Source organism: Uloborus diversus, chromosome 6, assembly GCF_026930045.1.
Source record: "Uloborus diversus isolate 005 chromosome 6, Udiv.v.3.1, whole genome shotgun sequence".
NCBI classification, from domain to species: Eukaryota; Metazoa; Arthropoda; class Arachnida; order Araneae; family Uloboridae; genus Uloborus; species Uloborus diversus.
In genome coordinates, this window is record NC_072736.1 from 63,914,858 (window position 1) to 63,932,784 (window position 17,927).

Consider the following 17,927-nt stretch of genomic DNA (forward strand, 5'->3'; position numbering starts at 1 on the left):
GAGAATTTCAGTAGCTTTTGAAATTCTCAATTATATATTTTCTTCGAACAGTGAAAACATTTTGTGCACAACCTTAAATAAGTTTTTATATTCTTACTATTAGTTCAATCTTCCTATACACACACACACACACACACACACACACACACACACACACACACACACACACACACACACACACACACACACACACACACACACACACACACATATATATATATATATATATATATATATATATATATATATGTGTGTATATATATACAATGAAATCTCATTGCAGCGACTTCGTTTCTTTTGACAAAATAAATGAATGACACTGCCGAACACGGCTTAAGTTATGAAAAAATTGAAAAAAAAAAAAAAAATCAACTGATCCTCTAAACCGGAACTGACTATATTTTATTTGCTCTTCTATGGCATTTTAAAGCTTAGTATTACTTGCGCTAGGCAAAATATTTTATTTCACTTGAATGCATCTCTAAAAGTTTATGAGTTTCATGTTCTTAGAATTGACTATATACTTATACTTACTTAAGTATTCTTAATCAGAGATCGGCTAAAAATGCAAAATATTAAGAACCAGGAAAAACATTTTTGCGCCAGATAAATTATTTCTCAGGACTTATAGAGAACTAAACACAACATGGCATTTGAAAGAGTTTTGTTCTGAAAGAACGAGTCGCCGAGGCCCTTTTTTAGTCGACCGAGATTAGTAGGACACTTTATAAGAAATAATGAGTTTAAGATCTTGAGAACTGCAATAGGAAAATATATCAAAGAACATCCCTTTTTCACGAATTGCTGTGAAATTTTGTAATTAATGTCAAGTTTTGTAATTTATTGTTAGTAAACAATAAGGAACTGGTAATGAAAATGTTTTGATTTTGTTTACATTAATATGAATGGAATAGCTAACCATGTTTTCAGTACGTTTGAGTTAATATTTATAATTTCTTTCATAAAGTTCTGCTATAACAGCTGACTTTATATGAAGCGGAAAAAAAAAAAAAAAAAAAAACATTGGTTTTCTAACAACACTATACTCGATTGCAAGTTTTCTTGGCTATGGAGAAATGAGCTGCGGCCAAGTGAAGGAAATAGTTCCTTGCGCTTTGCCAGATAATCGGGGGAAATTACGCACTTTGCTTTAGAAATTGGATTAGTTAGTTAAACCGACGCAAAAGGGACATTTTTTTGTCATAATTTCTGTGAATCGTTAAATATTTTCAATTTTAAGAGCGGTGCAGCGCGGATCCATACATTCATTTGCAACTGAACGAACCAGCCAATCAGAGCTCACAAACAGTTGGCGATCTCCGGATATTCTGCGTTTGGCGCGATTTTGCTCAAGTACTCCACTCTCGTTCGCTCGTCGTCCGCTGTAGTTCACTATTTTCGCTCGTTTTATTTTCTATCTTACTTGCTCGTTTTTCTATTTTTGTATCATTGATAATGGAATCTACGACGCCAAAATTGAGCTATGTGTTTCAGCCACACAAGCAAGGCAGCGCTTTGAAGAGCTCTGCAAAGACTATAGTTATGAATGTGTTTCATAAATTGCAAGTAAGGAATCCCAACGATTCTGTCACTGAAATTTTGGACAAAACTTCGGACTTGACAGGTGTTTCAACCCGCAGCATCTTACGAATGCAAAATGAATTTAAGATCCAAGGCTCTTTTTCTACACCTGGGAGAAAAAGGCCCGCAAGAAAAGGCAAAGCAACGCGAATGCAAAAGTTCGACGACTTCGTCCTGTCTGCCATTCGAAGGAAAGTGCATTTGTTTTTTAAAAGAAACGAAATACCAACGGTGGCGAAAGTCATGAAGACTATTAACGAGGACACTGACCTACCAAATTTGACAATCGCCACAACAAGAAGATTGATGCAAGATTTAGGGTTTGTGTACAAGAAGAGATCAAGGAATTCTATGCTGATAGAGAGGGAAGACATCCAAGTCTGGAGACGAAAATATTTGAGGCAAATTCGCCACTACCGAAATGAAGGAAGGACTGTGTACTATACAGATGAAACCTGGGTGAATTTTGGCCACACAAAGCAAACAGTGTGGCAGGACACTTTCATCAAGAGGCCGAAAGAAGCATTTATGTCTGGCCTCTCAACGGGATTAAAAGCTCCTACAGGAAAAGGATCCAGGTTAATAATTACTCATGCTGGAAGTGAGAAAGGCTTTGTGAAAGGAGCTGCTGATGTATTTAAGGCAAAAAAAAGCAAAGGAGATTATCATGAAGAAATGAATGGAGATTACTATGAACAATGGTTTAAAAATAAATTGCTGCCAAACCTTGACCCCAACAGTATTATAGTTATCGACAATGCTTCATACCACAGTGTTTTTGTGGAAAACATTCCCAACACTTCCACCAAAAAAGATGACATTCGACGATGGCTGACATCAAAAAATATCGCTTGGAACTCGGATATGCTGAAAGCTGAACTTTTGAATCTTGTACAAAATGTCCGCAGCAAGTATGAGGAGTACCGGGTTGATAGGATAGCGGCTCTTCATGGTCATACTGTTTTGCGACTTCCCCCTTATCACTGTGAGCTGAATCCCATTGAAAACATATGGAGTGTTGTCAAAGGGAAGGTGGCAGCAGAAAACAGAACATTTAAAGAAAAAGAAGTGGAAGAGCTGACAAAAAAAGCTATTGATAATGTCTCAGATGAAACGTGGAAGAACTGCGTTGGCCACATTATTAAAGAAGAAGAACTAATGTGGGAACTTGATGGAATGTGCGATACTGCTGTTGATAACTTGATAATTCATTTTGATCCCGATTCGACCGACACTGCTTCTGAAGGAATGCTTAGTACAGAAGAAGTCATGTCATCCTAAAAATTAAGGCTTCTGTAATTGCGGGTAGTATTTTGTCGAGTTTTTTGTAAAAGGTCTAGAACAGCAAAAGATATTGGACAAAATGAAAATCCAGATCTATGTTAATGAGTAAAATTATGGCTATGATGCAATAGAACTATTACATAATTCAATTCAATTAAAACTTTATTGCAATATCAAATATTTTATAATGTTTCGTAAAATATTTTAAAATTGATCAACTAATAGAAATAAAACGATTGTATATGAATCATAATCATTTACATTCCCAAAGGAAATGCAAATAACGCTTTGGTTGGACTAGAACATTTTCTTTATCAACATCGACTAGTTAATTCATCCTATATGACTTTTGATTCTAGATTCAAAAAACTTCAGACATTTTTTCTTGTTTTAGTTGTTTACATGCATTATCGAAGATGAAATTACCATGTGACAGAGACTAATATTTTAAAATTTACAGCAAATACACCTGTTTTATTAATTGTTATTTAATGTATTTTAATTTGATTTCAATTATCAATCTCCGAATAAACATCTCGTCGTAAAAAAAGCTCTATTTTCACTTCAAGTATTTCACACACAATTGTATGTAATGAGCAATTTAAATGTGCTATTTTGTTTTATAAATTGTTCCTTAAATGAAAAGAATCAACATATTCATTTATAGAGATGCACCGAATATTCATGCTGCGTTTTTGGTGGATAAAACGTATATTGGGTTCTATCGAATACTTCAATATTCAGCAACTAATAGTAAATAAATTCAAATGTTTGATAATTAGAAATCAAACTTTTTTTGTCATATATTGAATGAAAGTTACAATATAGTATAATTCAAAATTAATTGAAACTGTTACTTAACAATTTTATCATATTATAATAATTTTAATGAGAGAAAGAAAAAAAACTCTCTTGTTAAATTTAAATTGTGTTGCTTTTCAATGTTTTCTTAATTCTTAATCATTATTTATTATCATGTTATTAAAATTTAATAACCCTTTGCACTTATAGAGAAATCAAAAATATCTGGCAATGTTGGACTTTCTTAATTTTAATGATGATCATACAATTTATCAGTTACCAAAGAGAATAACATACCACAAAATCAGTTGAAAAAATTGTGATTTGTAATGATCATTTAAACAACTTTGGTTTCTATTTGTATGTAAGATAAATGCAAGATTCCTTATTTATGACATAACAGGTTGCCATGATTATGAGTTCTCAAATCATATACAGTGTTTATATGAATCATGTTTGTTCTAAACTGTAAAGCAGCTAATTCAACAAAGCTGGGTTTTGTTCGGATTTATTTTAAACTTTATATATATAGATTAACAATTACACTTAATGTGGATAAATTTGCGATGTAAAATGGAAATGCGTTTACATCCCCCCCCCCCCAAAAAAAAAAACATTGGCATAAAATTGATATTTTGTCTGGGGCAGTTTTTTCCAGCGCGGAAACAACTGACATGAAAAATAACATATTATAATTAGGCAAGACATTAAAAAAATTAAAAAATTGATTTGAATTTTGACATCTTGAATTCAAATTATGTTTTTCGCAATCACGAGTGTGTGTTTGTGTCTGTGTGCAGGCATGTGTGTGTGTGAAGGTATGTGTGTGTGTGAAGGTATGTGTGTGTGCAGGCCTTTTGTGTGTGTGTGTGTGCTCGTGTATGCATGCGTGCGTGCGTGTGTGTGAGGGATATGGACGCAACCTAGAGACGGTGCTCGCTAGAGGGGCAGCATGGGAGAGGCAGGTCGAAGGTGGTGCTGCAGAGGGTGATGGTGGGGGGAAAATCATCTAACATCATTCAACAGTCAAGTGAAAGCAATAAGCAATCGTGATTGCTCAAAAAAATGAAATAGCAGAAAATAAACCTAAAAAATACAGTATAATAAAAAGCAGAAAAATTTCGCATTAAAAATATAACACTGTTATAAAATCAAATGTCAGAACGAATGTGATTTTTATTAGCGGCTGGTACTGCAGAAAAGAAAATATTACAGCGTTAAATCCAGGGCTGTGGAGTCGGAGTTGGACTGATTTTGGGGTAAAGGAGTCGGAGTCGTTAAAAAACATGCCGACTCTGACTCCAGGATTTTTTTTCTTTCATTTTCACTGACTCTCCTTACATTTTTTGAAAACTGACCACTAATTGGTTCGATTACATGTATAAAAAGCTACAAATGAGAAAATAACTGCCGTTATGGCAATCAGCTAGCATGAGCGCTTACCGAACATTCTGTAGCCGTCCCCTAGTTTGCTTGCTTTTTAACTTAACTAATAGCAACTGTTATCAAACGGTTTTGTTGCCTAGCATTCCCAAGTAATCACTTTCAAATAAAAATAGAAGTATAGTGTTTTGTTCGATCTCAGTTATAAAATAGTAAAAGGAATGTAACAATTTAGTAAGCGGAGACCCGTATCTCGGCTCGGGTTTAAACTTTTGAGGGTGTTCGGCAAATTCAAATAAGTTCTGGTGCGAAAGCACGAATCCAAAAGATCCGATGAAACAATCTAATGTTTTTTAAAAATTATTATTAAGAATATTTCTATAAGCTTAGTTCTCACTAAAAAGTATGGAACAAAATAAGTGTAAATGATTTCTTGGTTACAACACTCAATAATTACAGTTACTAATCTTAAAATATTCATATTAGGGGTAACTCTAAAGCAGCCAATAAAATTTAAATTAAAAATTTAGCGAAGAAGAAATATAGGTATAGCAAAAGCTATTCGTACAAATTTATATACTGCCGTATCTTGAGTAAAATTTGCTCCTGACGTATATGTGCCCTATTTTCGTTGAAATTTTATTGATGAAATATAATTAAAAATATATTCGGGAAAATTTTCGGAATTAAAGTATTTATATTTTTTATAAACTCTGAAATCAAATTCGGGTGACACTTACCAGATAGGTGTTACCCGGGACAAACAACCCCCTCTCAAGAACTTAGACTTAGAAAAAAAGCTTTTTTTTTTCTCTCAAGTTACAGCTTTCAAAAATTGAAAGCACACGATTTGATCAATATATATTTGTCAAACATTAAAAAGGGGCAAATTACAAGTAATCCTTTTCAATTTAGAAAAATAGGAGTCGGCCATTTTCCTTCCGACTCCGCAGCCCTGGTTAATCCCATAAATAGGCAGAGCTGCATACACATGTTTCGAGATATAGGCGTGCGCACGGGGGTCACCAAGGGTACCGTGGTACCCCCATTAGCTCGTAGAAACAAAAGTTAATACAAAAATGGCTAAAATTTTAGATTTTTGGTTTCATTACCTTCTTACCTCCTACGCTTTTAAAATGATTTTTTCTCACTATACTTAAAAATTTTCCTTAAGCAAGCAAGTATGGGAGCCTTTCCCATTGTAATTTCAACCTCCCTGTACAGTGGTACCCCCATTTTTGAAGTCCTGCGCACGCCTGTGTTCAAGTTTACAAAGAACCTCTCATTGAATGCACCAAAACAATTACATCTGTGAAATTTATTGAAAGCCTATTGGTACGTATTTTACTTTTATATTTAAAGGTGCGTTGGATAACGTAATACAGTTGATTAAGATCATTCTTGATAAAGTAGCCAAAACTAAGTTCAAAAGGAAATTGGAAACCCAAAATTGCTGTGTCAATTTAAAGTTGGCTAAGAAGGAAGAACTAGTATCACTTCATCCTCAGTAATAACTCCAAAATCATCTGCAACAAGTCAATAAAAATCGACACAATTTCTTTTAGTTCTTGCGAATTCAGCAGTATTTTTTTTAATTTGTAACATCAACTTTCAACAGTAATTTATGGTTTTCTTTATGTAAGTTTCACAAAGACAAAATCACCAGTTTTAGTACTTCTGTAGCTGAACTACCAATTCATATTAGATCGTCATAGTTGTTGTGTATTTCACTAATATAAATATTTCATCAGAGTTGCTATTGATTATAAATTCCTCACTATTAGGATTGGACCCACTTCCTATATAGTAAAAATGTACGGGGTAAGTGAAACCCCTCTTCTTAAACACTTATTAACAATAAAAATTCTTGCTGCAATATGCACTTTAAGTTAAACTATACACAAAAGTTTAATTATTATTAAAAAAAATAAAAACTAACCTGGAAACACTTCTTTGAAAAATTCTTGCTGCAATATGCACTTTAAGATAAACTATACACAAAAGTTTAATTATTATAAAAAAATAATAAAAACTAACCTAGAAACACTTTTTTGAAAAATGTTGCTTAAACTCGCAAAAAAAAAAAAAAAAAAAGAAAAAAAAATCAGATTTTTTTTTTGGACAAAGTTCTATGACCTAGAAAAAAATTCCGAGAAACCCAAAATATATGCAAGACCAATCACTGTAATGAAATATCATATGATCAGTGTAAAAAAGTATAAAAGATATATCCATATTTCAGTTTTAAAGGGGTGACCCACTTTCCCCAAACAACCCCAAAAGTAATTTTTAAAAAAGTTTCTTGAATATTTTAATTGCATTGCATTGCTTGAATATTTATCATTTCAAGGGCATTTTAAAGGAATTTCGAGGTTATCAAAAACTTACCAGTGGGAATCATAAATATATTGTGTTTTTTTACCCATCCCCCTTCTGCTTTTCTTTGTTTCAAAGTCCTTTTTATATATCAATACAAAAAATACTTTCCTGCAGTTGAGGCTAACCTAACCTGGCAGTGTCTGATGCTGTGATTAGGATCTGCGTAGAATTTATATTGCTGCCAAGTTAGGTTTGCCCTAACTATAATGATGTATTAATGAACAGTTAATAAGTCATAGAAACTTTGGTTGAATATATTGAATGATATTTTTACATTAGAACTGAATAAAAATAAAAATCAATAATTTTCGATTTTGAAGATTCCCCAGTAATTTTTTCTGGCTGCGCTACTGACCCACGAGACCGAGTGGATGCCCCCCCCCCTCCTTGAAAAAAAAAAAAAAAGAAAAAGAAAAAGTAATCATTATTCATTCTCTGTAGTGTAACATACTTGATCACATAATAAATTTATGTAGAAAGTTTATGAAGTACATTTTGCAAGTTTTTCTCATAGCGTAAGAACATTAATCACATTGCTTACCTAGGTTTCTTTTTTTGAGTAAATTTTAATGCATTACTATTGTTTTTGAGAAAATTTGTCAGGCTTTTTTTAAAATAAAAAAAAGTAATAATTTCTACCAGTAACGACTTTTATATTTCTGAGAAGAGGAAATAATTTTTAGAACAAAATACTTGAATTAAATACCGTTTTTTATAAAGTGGTGGGGGGGGGGGGAGCATTTCTTATTCAATGAAATGAAAATCAATTGCTATTCTGTCATACCGCTCATTGGTTTCTCGACTGAAAGTAGATCCTGCTTAATAAGTCCCCCCCCCCCCTCTTCTGCCGAGCGTACCAAACATTTTAATTTCTCATTTTTATCCCGTAAAACTGCGATTCCATGTATTAATACGGGCTCGACTCTAACATAAAAATCAGTTCCGTGTGAAGTATGCCAAAGCGGATTAATTCGCCAAGCAGGCAACTGCGAGTGCGGTGTCTTATCGGAGATCCTCCTTACAAACCTACAGGCGGTCTTTTCACTCAGTGTTTTTCCTCCGCGCTTAATGACGTCACTGACAAGTTAACTTGCAAGCTAGTATAGTGGCACCCGTATGACTTTGCCCGTAGTAGAAAATTAAAAGGTCTTTTGGTTCGCATGTATATTTACAAATAATGTATGATGAATTTCTCGCCAATTGGCTTGACCATGTTATGGTTCCATGTTATGATAACTTGGTAATTTACTCGTCCATCTTATAATAATTTTGCTCGGGAAAATGTTCTTAAAATTGGAATAGAAAAAGAACAAAATCGAATTTTCGAAATATCGCTTCGAGGTGCACACTCCCATGCTACAAACTAATTCTGTGCAAAATTTCATGAAAATCAGCAAAACGGTCACGGCGTTACTCGCTTCACAGATATCCAGACATCCAGACATTCAGCTTTATTATTAAAGAAGATAAAGATAAAGATTAATAAAAACGTTGCAGTAAAATATTCATTATGATAAAAATTTCCTGTGTGATAAAACTTAAACAGTTGAACTTTAAATGCACTTTAATATAACTAAAGTTTGTTTGTCGGAGGGTACGCATAGTTAATGATAACACAAACCTGAGTCGGGGAAAAAGCAAAGGAGTCGGGGAAATTGGAGCAAAGTGAAATAGTGTAATATTTACTCTGCTTTTAGAGCCACCTATCTAATGTAGTCTATTCCAATCACGAAAAAATAACATCTTTAAATCAAAGAATACGATAATAAAGGCAATTTTCAAAAATCGATACTCATATTGTAATGTTTTGTTGTAAGTCCACAATTATTTTTGTTATTATTAAATGATAAATTTCTTGTTGTTAACATTTTAAGTATTAATTGAGACCTACTAATATTCAGTGCAGTGTTTATTTGTTTAATGTTAATTTGTATTTTAAATGTTTTGTACGGTTAGTCAAGCGAATGCGGGGCAAACTGGATGGGGCAAAGTGAAATAGCTAATTTCATTTACTTATTCAGTTCTTTTTCAAATCACTTACGTATTCATTTATTAATTACTAGCCGCCTGGGGCGACCAGCTGGTCCGCCTTTTTACGCCATTCGCCTTTTTGCGCCAGAGTTGCCGCCTTCGGCGGCTGTTTAGACAATTTAGCAACGGTATTAATCAATGTTTTTCTCTTTTTTCTCAATATTATCATTCGCCTTTTTACACCGATGTTGCCGCCTTCGGCGGCTGCTTAAACAAATTTCGTGGCGGTATCAATCAATCAATATCTATGTATATCATTAGTAGTTTGAATAAAATATTTTCTAGATCTATCTCCAGTTCCGTCGTTTGGAATATTTTTAAAGGAGGTGGAGACACAAACGACGTACTCTTCATGCAAATTTTGTCGAAAAATAACAAAAAGCACTTCCACTTTTATGTGAAAGCATTGTTTTTTCAAAGTCATGATGTGTGTGTGTGTGTGGGGGGGGGGGCACTGACACCGCGTTGAAATTCCTTAAATGACGGGCATGCCTCTTTCTTGCTGTCCATCTGCTATATCGAACTCTATATTTGTCTATCTATCAATCTATACGATCTGCGCATGTCTACCTCCTGACAGTACAATCTTTTTTTATTTATATAAGTATTAATTCGAAAACAAAAACATTTTTTGTCCACTCAACCTCTATCTATCTCTGTATCTACCTATCCTAACCGCCAATTCGTAACAGAAACGAAGATCATGCAAAAAATCGCGGGCTTTATTTTTAATCAAAGTAGCCCTCAAAAATAAAGGCACTATGTTCCCCGTAGTGTTCAAAAAGTAGCTCTTGCAACAAAAAAAAAAAAAAAAAAAAGGTGAAGAGAAGGCAAACGATTTCAGTTGGATTCTTCAAAATTTTTTCATTCATCATATTTAAAATTAAATTTCCTACACAATAGTACAAAAAATATCCGTCTGGCGCGATTGGTTCGGGATCTGTGAGGTCAAAAGTACTAAAAAGTGCTAAAAATAACATAAAACATTGAATAAATTTTTTTTCTAATTAAAATATCAAAAATCGAAGCCCGAGGTGCACATTTTCAGCAAAAACTGCAACTGTGTACCAAATTTCATCTTTCTAGGCCTTACCGTTTTCCCAGGATGCGCGCCACAAACACACACACACACACACACACACACACACACACACAAACATCTTGTTTTATTATATGTATTGAAGAAGATAGATTTCATTTACATTCCTTCATTTAACATTTTCTTATTCATTTACTATTTTATTCACTCATTTATTTTTCCCATACATTAATTAATTTATTTATTTATTCGTTTATTATTTCATTTTGTTAACTGTTTCATTCTTTTACTTACTTATTTAATTGATCAAAAGCAGCTTTAATAACACTAGTCAACAGCAAAAATGCATCCGGCTCAAAAACTGCTGTTTTCGAAGTATTTTGCCTCGCTAAGCACGAAAATCACCATAAAAAGTTGAGATTAGCTCTAGTTTTCAAGATACAGAGCCAACTAGGATAGTGAATTCTCACTAATGCTCTTTTTTCTTGGTAGAAAGAATCACCCATGATGGGACTGACTGTCTTCTAAACTTCGACCCCAGGTTGGGATGGAAAATCACACTACATGAAAACCGAAATGGACTTCAAGAAATTTAAATTCCGGGAAGAAAAATGCTCAAAATCAGCCTCTAGTACATCTACCCATTTCTGCTTCCACCCATGCTCATTCTGCTGGGAATAATGAAAGAACTTCATGAAAGCTGTGAACAAAGACAATTTTCCAATACCTTAGAGGGAAATTTCGAAGATATATTGAAGCTAAGATTAATGAGAGAATTTTTAACGGCCCTTGAAATACGCGCAGTTATAAAAATCACTGTTTTTGAAAAAAAAAAAAAAAAATTGCAAGGGGAGAAAAAAACACCCAGGAAGCCTTTAAGGTTCTACAAGTGCAGTCGGATCCCGATTTAACGCATTTATCGGGACCGAAACTTTTATACGTTAAATCGGGGTTATTCGTAAAATCGGGGTGTGAAAAAATATTTAAAAAAGTGCACTTACCTTATTTAAAACCAATAATGAGCAACTGCACAAAAATATCCATAATTAGAAAGTGTACACTTTTTATTCAGCATTTCACGACTAATTACACACTAATTAATTTGAAATTTTAAACTACTGAGTAGTAATTGATGTTCAACAATTTCCTTGATACTTGACTCGAAATACTACTGTGTCATTTTCAGCCTGCTGCATGAGATATGTTTTTAGTTTCCAGGCCACGTAAAGCATTTGAAAAAGTAATAGTAATTGGGAGTTTCATTATCGCTTTCTGCATCAAAATTAATATTCATTGGTTGCCCTCTCGCCCGACAAAAATTTCTGATTCCAAGAAAAGTCTTTTTCAATTTCGGACAATATAGATATGACATTTGGAAAACAATCCAATATTTCGTAGCTCAAATTAACAAAAAAATTTTTTATCGGCTGTTAAAATAATTCGTTAAGTCGGGGTTTATTGTTCGATAAATAGGGGGTTTTGTCTTTATTTTAGTCGATGCAAAAGAAAAATTCGTTAAATTGCGAAATTCGTAAAATAGAGGTTCGTTAAATCGTGGTTCGACTGTATTTCGAAGTTGCAGGGAAGACGAGAACTAAAAACAGTTGGTCAAACAATCCCTACGAAAATTCTGCGACCAATTGATGAATTATTAGTCCCAGAAACTCTATTTTGTTCACTTCTTCCAGGCTATTTTGTTTAAAAACTAAAGCTATGAGCAGTGAGCATGAGGAAAGGTTTCACCAAGATATCTTTACAATGGAACGCAGATATCAGGGTCTTTGGGGGCTCACCTATTGCTGCTGAACTATTGCAAGCGATGGTCCTTCTTTGACGTACAAAAAGCAATCGAAAATGAAGCGTTTACAGCCATAAGCCGAAAGCAACCATTGCTTTCCGAAAAATAAGCATCGTTTAATAAAACAGGACCTCTTTAATAACATTTATTGCACAGGATTTTTTTCCTCTTGAGCATTACCTTGAAATCAATTTGTGTTTGCTGTGCATCTTTCTCCAGTGGGCTTCTATATATCTTGAAAACAAAAGCTAATAAAAAAAAACCACAACCATATTCGTTTTTCTCGACCCAAAATTAGTAGAAATTGACTTTTTAAAACCAGGATGCAGACAAAAAGTTCTTTTTTGTTGACTACTGTAATCGAATCGAAAAGATTTCGTTAGAAAATATTTTTTCACGTTGTCCCACGAAAAAAAGAAGTGAAAATTTTCTATCTTTTTTTCTTTGGAGGTACAAACTTACGGTCAAAAATAAAATATAATGTTTCAGTTCAAGTTTTATAGTAAAATATATTGTTTATTCTTTAGGTACTGTAATTTTCAGAACAAATTTCATTTTTTTCTATTTGAAAAAAGTAAGTTATCTTAACTGTTTCATTTTGCCTCACATTCTTCTACTTGAGTTGGGAAAGGCTGAGAACCCCACTTTAATATCATTAACACTTATCTGCACATTAAAAAAAAAATAACTGTCACAAATGTGAAACTTTCCAATCATTTCTATGTTATCTCTTCGTCATTTTAAAATGTTGTTTTATCATGTAAACAAGGATCCAGTGTGATTTGAAACTGAATACTGAGGCAAGACACAAATACTAACTTTCAACACTTTAATTATTTGCAGAAATTATGTACAATAGTAACATTACTGGGAACAAACACATTGAGTTAGTCATTTAGCTCAAAGCTTTGGATACAAAATACAGGCATATACAATCTTTATTTTGTTAATCTACCTTGAAATGGACCGAAAAGCTGCAACATGTAGAGATGAGCATCGCATCAAATATGCTAATTGCATTGATTTAAATAAGTTTGGGCCCATAGTTTAAAAAAAGTATTTGAAATTTATTCAATAAATAAATAAATAAATAAATAAATAAATAAAAAAAATGAAATGAATAAATGAATAAAAATATAAAACGCCAATATTAATTACACAAAACTTGTAGAACAGATTTACACGTCGTTTGTTATTGCTTTTTAGTCGATATAAGTAGATACTTCCAATTTTCTGCGGGGGAGCCTCTTGAACTCCTGTTTTCTGTAGGTAATTTAACCTAAATCACTGATACTGCGAAAAAAGATCGTCACAGGCCTATTCCAGAGACTTGTCAGTCTTTAGCTGTAGACTAGGATGGTTCAGAATTTTTTTTTTTTTAGCTAGAATCCAGGACACCCCCTATTTTAGACTTACTAATAGTATAATGCTGTAAAAGTTTTAGCTTCTTACTTAAATTTTAAGAGGGTGGTCAATGACCCCTCAATTTAACATTAGCCGTAGCATAGAAAATATCACAAATTTAGAAACATTTAATTTCTTCTGCTGTTTTCTTGTAAATAATTTTTTATTTGCAATGTATATGCATATTACTCGTGTATATTATAATATGTGGCATTGTTTTTTCAGTTCTATGTATTTTTAACCCCCCTCCCCATGCTTATGAAGTTTGGGGGAGGGTGTTGAACACCCTCTTTCAGTTGAAGTAGGAAGCTGAAATTCTTCCAGTATATTGCTATCCACAAGTCTAAAAATATTGAGAAGTGTCCTGTTATCTAGGAGAAACATTTTTTTTGACATTTATTTTTGAACCACAGTACTGTAGATGATTAAGTAACATGCTGATAGCTCGTTATTAAAATGCAGTGTAATGGCAGCTAGGTAAGGGCACCTAGAGAGCACAGTTTCTTTTTTGCATACAAGGCTAACATGGAATATCGAGAATAGACATACCAGGACGAAACTGCGCCTCTGGATGGCCTTACGGGTTGTCGGTATATCGCATGTATTTAGCAGTAAGTTACCACCCTTAAGCCTGGACTAAGGTTAGAACTTCCTGCAATATACCAGATAATACGGTTATCACAACCAGAGACTGCAATTTCGTTCTTATTAGAACTCTCCGGTCTGGAATAGAGAATAACCAAGCTGGAGGCAGATGTTATCTCTTTGAAGTTTAGAGCTCCAACAAGCTGGTACAAAATCGTGAAATGAACTGGTTGTAGATCTAACTCCGCAGTTCGATCCGCACCATGCTGCGGACACTCACGGGCGAGATGAATTTACTTATGCTACCATATTGATGGCGCTCTCAGCTTCAATGAGATAACATCTATCTCCTTCTCGGTAATTCACTGTTCGAGACTGAAAAGTTCTAATAAAAACGAAACTGCATTCTCTGGATAGCACAACCGTGCTGTATGGTATATTGCATGCAGTTCTGTCTTAGACCTGGTTTAAGGGCTGTAACTTACTGCTTAAGTTGTTTATACTTTAGTAACTTTAACTCAAATTCATTTCCGTTCATTGTTTCATTTTCCATGGGAAAACAAAATAATTGGGGACAAAGTCTAACAGCGAAAAACACACAGGGGAAATTAAAAGAAAAAAAACCCTATCTAGAATCCAGTAACTGGCATTTATTTGAAATTTGACGTCTTGAATTCAAATTATGTTTTTTCGCATCATGAATTGCGATAGGCCCTACTCAATTGATTTCTTGTTTCTACAAACGCCTCCTATCGTAATCGTGATTGTAAAAAACATAATTTGAATTCAAGACGTCTAAACTCAAATGAAAGCCAGGGGCTGGAATGCTGAATATTTTGGGATGGATGCTCTTTTTGTGCTAAGAGGATTAAGTTATGTCGAGAGAGTCAGGTATAAATGGAGTCGATTCTGAGAGATATAAGCGTCACCACCTAAGAGGAGGGACATGCTTGCAACGGCCCGTCAATCAGAGGAGTTTGCATCATAAGCATAGAAAAATGTAATCAAAAGAATATCATTTACGGCTTTTGCTCAAAAAGAAAAAAAAAAAAAAGGCAAAAGAGAAAAAAGGCTGACATGAATAGAAAAAGGACCAATACTTAAAAAAGCAAAATTTCAAAAAATATTCAGTATATTTTTCCAAATAAAAAAAAGTTTTCTTTTCAATAACGTTGGTTAAAAAAAAAATCTTTTGCCAAAACGACAATGTTTCACTTTTCAATGTACATAATGGTTAACAGGAATGTTGGAAGACATTTCGTCAGTTTGAAATCAAGTAACAAAAAAATAAGTAGCTCTAAACGAACTTCTGTTATTCTAAGCCGGGTGTGTTTATTGTTTTTATATTGAATAGGATTCTGTTTACAAGCCTTGAAAGCATTTATACACGGCTTTTTTATTCATATTAATTACATATTACAAAAATATTTCGAGTAAAAGTAAAAAGAATTTTTAACTTTTAATCAAAACGAAGAACTTTTCACATGTTTAAACATACAGGCATTTTTTCACTAGTAAAATGCCAAAAGGAAAAATAAGTTATAATCACATAATGAAGAGCTTACTACAAATTCAATGGAAGATGACAATTACATTGCAAAAAGGACAAGAACATTGAGGAATATTGTTAGTGAAACTTCGATTTTATGTCCCTCGAATCTACGTTTTTCCCGCATTTAACGTTTTTTCATCGGATCCAATAACAAATTTTGCAGTTATGTACTCCCCCCCCTTTTTTTACCCCCGTCCCTTGAGAAACGTTAAATCGGGGTTTCACTGTATTACTTATGAAAAAACATTTTCATGGCTAGTCTAAAGTGTGCGTTTTTAATAAATTGCACAGTCGTTAAGCGCATGAAGAGCACAATTCAGAGTTCTCGTTTGTAACGAAAGCCACAGAAATTCATCCCCTCTTCAAACGGTTCAGAAGTATTTTAAAGAATTATCTTTTGCTAATGTTGTATAATAATCGACTTTACAAGCTTTGTATGCACTTTATTAATGCACAGTGTATAAAAACCAGGAACGTTCCTTGAAAATAACTTGCACCTAATATGCTTGATTTTTTCCAATAAAACGGAATATTTCCTGCTAAAAGTCAGTGACATTCCCGATATGAACCTGGAATGTTAAAAAAAAAAATCACAAGCCTTACCAATAAAAACTAACCACGTTCTTACAATAAATCAGGAACCTTTAAATAAAACTTAGATTTGGTAAGAGTAACGACTTGGCACTTTCCTGATTTGCCGGGAAGATTCTAGAGCATTACAGCAAATATTTCCAAAGCTAAGGCAGAATTGCAAGCCAGTACCGAATATCAAATTCGGCGCCGATTCTTGCAAATATGCAGTATCCAGAGATTGACTTTCGTCTCACTTGGTGCCTAGTCAGCCTAGACAAGCCGTAACTGAGCTCAAGGGGAAATATTTAATGTAGACGCTCAGTATCTTTACACTGGTAGCTAAAAACATTTTTTTACAGCAGTGAGAAGTCAGCATTCGTTCAATTTGTAACAATTCAGAAAACGTTTTCTCAAATATACTTGTTTTTGGTTCGTTTCGGAATTTTCTTACAGTGTACACATGTAGTTTGAATAGCAATCGATTTCATTGTAAAAAAATGCTTCTTAAAGTTGAGATAATCTTAAGCTAAAAACTGATTTTTAGTTCTGAAATAATGGGAACAACCGTTGTAATCATGCTGGAAGGCGCCTTTCCCCTGCGGTCGTAGTAAAAGTAGTAGAGTAAATTAAAAGATTAGAGGGTATACGCGGAAACTTTGGAGAAAAGATGACGTAAAACTTATTTAAAACTAAAAAATAAGTATTAGGAATTTTTAGTTTTCTGAAAATACATCCCATATAGCAGGCAAGATACATATTTGTTCATAAAATATAATATATAAATTTCTAATACGTGAGTGATGAAAAATAAATGATGAAAATTAACTTAGAAAACAGGCATTTATGCCTATCATATATTGCTAGGCGTTACATTTTTTTAAGTTTATATTTTTAAAGAATCACCAAAATAAAATATTGAGTATCAAATTCGCTAAAAAGCAGAGTGTATATGGTATTTTTTCGACACATCAGAGATATACGTGGTATACCGAAAATATACCTTTCAATACAACACTGTCCTTTTGCGTTTCATCAAGTTAGGGTAGCAAAATGTCAAATCTTGACATTTTTTGTCAGCAACGATTGTTATTTATCTATATAATTGTTCTTTAAGTATATGTTTTCGTTTTTTATCGTACTCGTATTACCTAAATTTTCTTAATCCAATCAATGGGGTTGTTTCCAAAATTTTAAAAGTATTTTTTTTCTGAAAGAACATGCTTAAAAATATAGGACCTGACCATTTTTTAAATATTTTGTTCAAGTTTAATATTTTTAAAAAATTGCTTGAATCGGTGCGCTTTCATTGTTTACGTTTCTGTCGTGTGACATCGCAAATGATGATATGCCATTCAGTGTTGCCATTCACGGAGAAAAATATTTATTTCGCATCTTTACTCACGTGTATTGGCAACGATATGGTTGATAGCAAGCGTAGAGCGCAATATTTAATTCGCTTCTTGATTATCATAACGTGGAAACGTGGTAGAATGATACACCAAATTGCATCATTTGTG

General features: G+C 33.4%; 1 protein-coding gene across 1 annotated transcript; it reads left to right on the top strand.

The window, feature by feature from the left end:
- Positions 1-1,455: 1,455 nt before the first annotated feature.
- On the top strand, positions 1,456-2,862 carry LOC129224783 (uncharacterized). The gene has a single exon (XM_054859331.1). It carries the CDS (start codon positions 1,456-1,458, stop codon positions 2,860-2,862), a length of 1,407 nt encoding a protein of 468 aa, XP_054715306.1.
- The last annotated feature ends 15,065 nt before the right edge of the window (positions 2,863-17,927 follow it).

Excerpts from the sequence above, each read along its gene's own strand:
- LOC129224783 (XM_054859331.1), top strand. The coding sequence starts at position 1,456 with ATGGAATCTACGACGCCAAAATTGAGCTATGTGTTTCAGCCACACAAG.